This window comes from Triticum dicoccoides, chromosome 7B (assembly GCF_002162155.2).
Source record: "Triticum dicoccoides isolate Atlit2015 ecotype Zavitan chromosome 7B, WEW_v2.0, whole genome shotgun sequence".
Classification (NCBI taxonomy): domain Eukaryota; kingdom Viridiplantae; phylum Streptophyta; class Magnoliopsida; order Poales; family Poaceae; genus Triticum; species Triticum dicoccoides.
In genome coordinates this window covers 157,170,579-157,174,084 of record NC_041393.1, presented here as the reverse complement: position 1 = coordinate 157,174,084, position 3,506 = coordinate 157,170,579, and the positions used below count along the sequence as shown (strand labels likewise).

Here is a 3,506-nt window from a genome sequence, read left to right as displayed (position 1 = left end):
TTCTCCAGGGAGATTCTGACATGGCATCCAGTGAATAACAGTCATGATTGAGACCTTTGGCACGTCAGCATAAATTAGAAGGTCAATCTGGCGACAATGCCGTTTCTTCCCGGCATTTTCTCTTTTCAAATTTACGACCTTATGCCAGGTAGTCATGCTGACGACCAAGCGTGGCTATATATATTTGAGAGAGAGAGAGATCTTCAGCAGGGAAGTCTTGGCACAACTCCCTCCGGCAGTTGGACCTTGAGACACCATTTTGCTACGGAAATGGCCACCGTGCCACCACGCGACAGCAGCCAAGATGAGATCGTGCTGGACGTCCCCACGGTGGATCCTCCTCCGGGTCCTGGGATCACGAGTGCTCCGCCTCCTCCGGGTCCTGAGCCCACGGTGGATCCTCCTCGGGGTCCTGAGATCAAGAGTGCCGAGCTCATGCGGGACATGAGCAAGTACATCCTGCTGCTCGCAACGCTGGTGGCCACGGTGACGTACGCCGCGGGGTTCAACCCGCCGGGAGGCGTCTGGCAGGACACCGACGACGCCGCGGGCCGCCTCGCTGGCGACTCCATCATCCGGACCACCAGCTACCGCCGGTACCTGGTGTTCTACTACTGCAACGCCACCGCGTTCGCCTCGTCGCTGGTGGTCATCGTTCTCGTCCTCTTCCTCGCCCTCCTGCGAGACAGGAACAAATGGATCAGCATGCGGCCGCTGCTGGCAGCCATGGTGTTGGACCTGGTGAGCGTCATGGGGGCCTACGCCGCCGGCACCTGCCGCGACAAGCTCACCACCATCTACTCCTTGGTGCTGGTGGGCCTCGTCGTCCTCTACCTTGTCGGTCAAATGGCGGTGGCCTCCTTCTGGCCAGGTCACTACTTCTACTCCCACGACGACCCCACCGCTGATAAACGGCTCCGCAAGGTCCTGATGCTACTCGCGACGTTTGCGGTGAGCGTCACCTACATAGCCGGGATGAGCACGCCAGGTGGCTTCTGGGACGACCCCGAGAGCGGCCACCGCCCCGGCGACGCGATCCTCAAGGACAGCCACGGCAAGCGCCTGACGACCTTCTTGTGCTTCAACGCCATGGCGTTCGTGGCGTCGCTGCTCATCATCGTGGTGCTTCTGGATAGGAAGCCCCGCTTGAAAGAGGCCTACGGGTGTATCGCCATTGCGCTGATCAGCCTCGTCGGCGCGTACACCGCCGGCAGCTGCAGGGAGACCGACACCACCATCTATGTCATCAGCCTGGTTGGTGCTGTCCTCGCCTTCATTATATTCCTCCAAGCTGTCGTTTATTTCAAAGAAAAAGTGCCCGTTGTTGGGAAGTTCATAGACGACATAAGGGCTGCCTGCTTCTGGGCCAAAATCAAAGATCTCCATAAATCCGTGTCAGGGAGGTTGCAACGAGCAGTATCAAGGACTCCAAGTCTGCGCACTATTAATAGCAGGTACCACGCCAGCACATACCTTCTTCTTGTTCTTCTTCCTCCTCTGCACATTCCAGCTTAAAACTGACCTCTGTTTCTCTGCAACTTCCAGGAAGGCAGCGGACAAGGCTAGCTCCCTTGTTCTGTTGCTCGCCACTCTTGCAGCGGCCATCACATACCAAGCAGGGTTGGACCCGCCGGGTGGAGTCTGGCAGGACAACGGACAAGGGCACATGGCCGGCGACCCGATCCTCTTGACCACGAATCCTGGGCGGTACAAGGCCTTCTTCTACTGCAACTCCGTCGCCTTTGTGGCATCCTTGGTCGCCATCATCCTGGTCCAGAACAAGCTTCTGCTCGAGACCCACGTGCTGGAGGCAGCCATGGTATTGGACTTGTTTGGCCTCATTGGTGCGTACGCCGCCGGGAGCTGCCGGGATGTAAGCACCTCCATTTACGCCATGGCCTTGGCAGGGGGCGTCCTGGTCTACGTGGTGATCCATGTCGTCTTCCTCACGCTGGACCACACCGACACCATAACCCCGCAGGAAATTGAGATGGTGGAGAAGAGGCGCAAGCGGCTGCTCCTATTCGCGGTCTTGGCCGCGACCGTCACTTACCAAGCCGGGTTGACTCCTCCGGGCGGTTTCCGGCTCCATGACAATGAGTCTGGTGGGTTTCAAGCAGGTGACCCGGTCCTCCTAAACAACTTTCCGCGCCGCTACACCGCCTATTTCTACTGCAATTCGGTGAGCTTCATGCTGTCCATTGCCCTCATCATACTGCTAGTGAACCCACATCTATACAGGCCAGCCATACGAAGCTATGCGCTCGCTATTTGCACGGCGGTGGGCATGTTTGGCCTGATGGGTGCCTATGCTGCCGGAAGCACGCAACATCTGAAAACATCCATCTACATCTTCGCGCTGGTGGTTGTGGTCCTCTTCGTTATAGCTACACTGTTCCTATTGTTCTTGAATAAGAACAGAAACACCAGCAGTCAACCGAAGCCAGAGAACGGCGAGGACGATAAAAAGACAACATATGCCAAGCAAAAATACCTGATGCTGCTAGGAATCCTTGTGGCAAGTGTCACCTACCAAGCCGGCCTAGATCCGCCCGGGGGAGCTTGGCAGCACAGCAGTGAATGGTACGACGCAGGCAACCCGGTCATGCATGACAACAGGAGGCCCCGGTACCTCGCCTTCTTCTACAGCAACTCTACGTCCTTCGTGGCGTCCATTGTTGTAATCATCATTTTGCTACTGGAGTGGAAGGACAAGAAGAAAAGGTCGCTCACACTCAGGGTGTTGAGCACGACGATTGTGCTGGATTTGCTCGCTCTCCTGGTGGCCTACGCAGCAGGCTCCAGCAGGGGGTGGAAGACGTCTGTGTATGTCGTTGCACTGATCATTGCGGTGCTGGCCTACATTGCAATTCATGTAATCCTGGCATTCCTGTGTTCACATCATAATGACAGTTCTCAGCCCCCGGCAAATCCTCCTCCGATACAGGAGGAGGCGAACGGTGGGAATCAGGCATAGTTAGCTGCAGTATCACCCCCTTTATTATCAGTGTGCTGTGCAGTTCTGTTCATGTGAGATAGAGAGAGTACTCGATGTGAGTACGACACACTTGCCAAAATTCAAGGTAGTTTCTCTTTTGTATTTTCATTTCTCCCCATTTTGTGCCCCAATTTGATCTATTGCTTCACATTATGTAAGATATAGTACAACAGGGGTGAAATCTGATTAGATTCTTTTGGGGAGTGTCTATATAGCAGTCTTTCCTGATTTCCAATTGGCCAGCTGCCTCACCCCCGCCCGTTGCCACGGCGTCCGCGTAATTGCTGGCTCCAGCTCGGGCTCAACAGAACTGAAGATGGAAGAGGATATTTCTTTTTGCAAGAAAATTCTGGTCGTTGTCGAATTGGAAATCAGTCGGCGCTAAATAGAAAATCCGTTTTTCTCTACACCTGTTCTTAGATATCTGGTGCACAGCTTTGTCGGGTTTCTTCTATCCTCTTCTCCCGGTACATCTGCAGTTTACTTTATTTATTAACTGGATTATTCA

The 3,506-nt window shown here is 54.7% G+C and overlaps 1 protein-coding gene across 1 annotated transcript; it reads left to right on the top strand.

The window, feature by feature from the left end:
- The first annotated feature begins 278 nt into the window (after positions 1-278).
- Positions 279-3,139, top strand: LOC119341321. Its single transcript, XM_037613198.1, has 2 exons — positions 279-1,323; positions 1,511-3,139. Exons 1-2 carry the CDS (start codon positions 436-438, stop codon positions 2,975-2,977), a joined length of 2,355 nt encoding a protein of 784 aa, XP_037469095.1. The 5' UTR covers positions 279-435; the 3' UTR covers positions 2,978-3,139.
- The last annotated feature ends 367 nt before the right edge of the window (positions 3,140-3,506 follow it).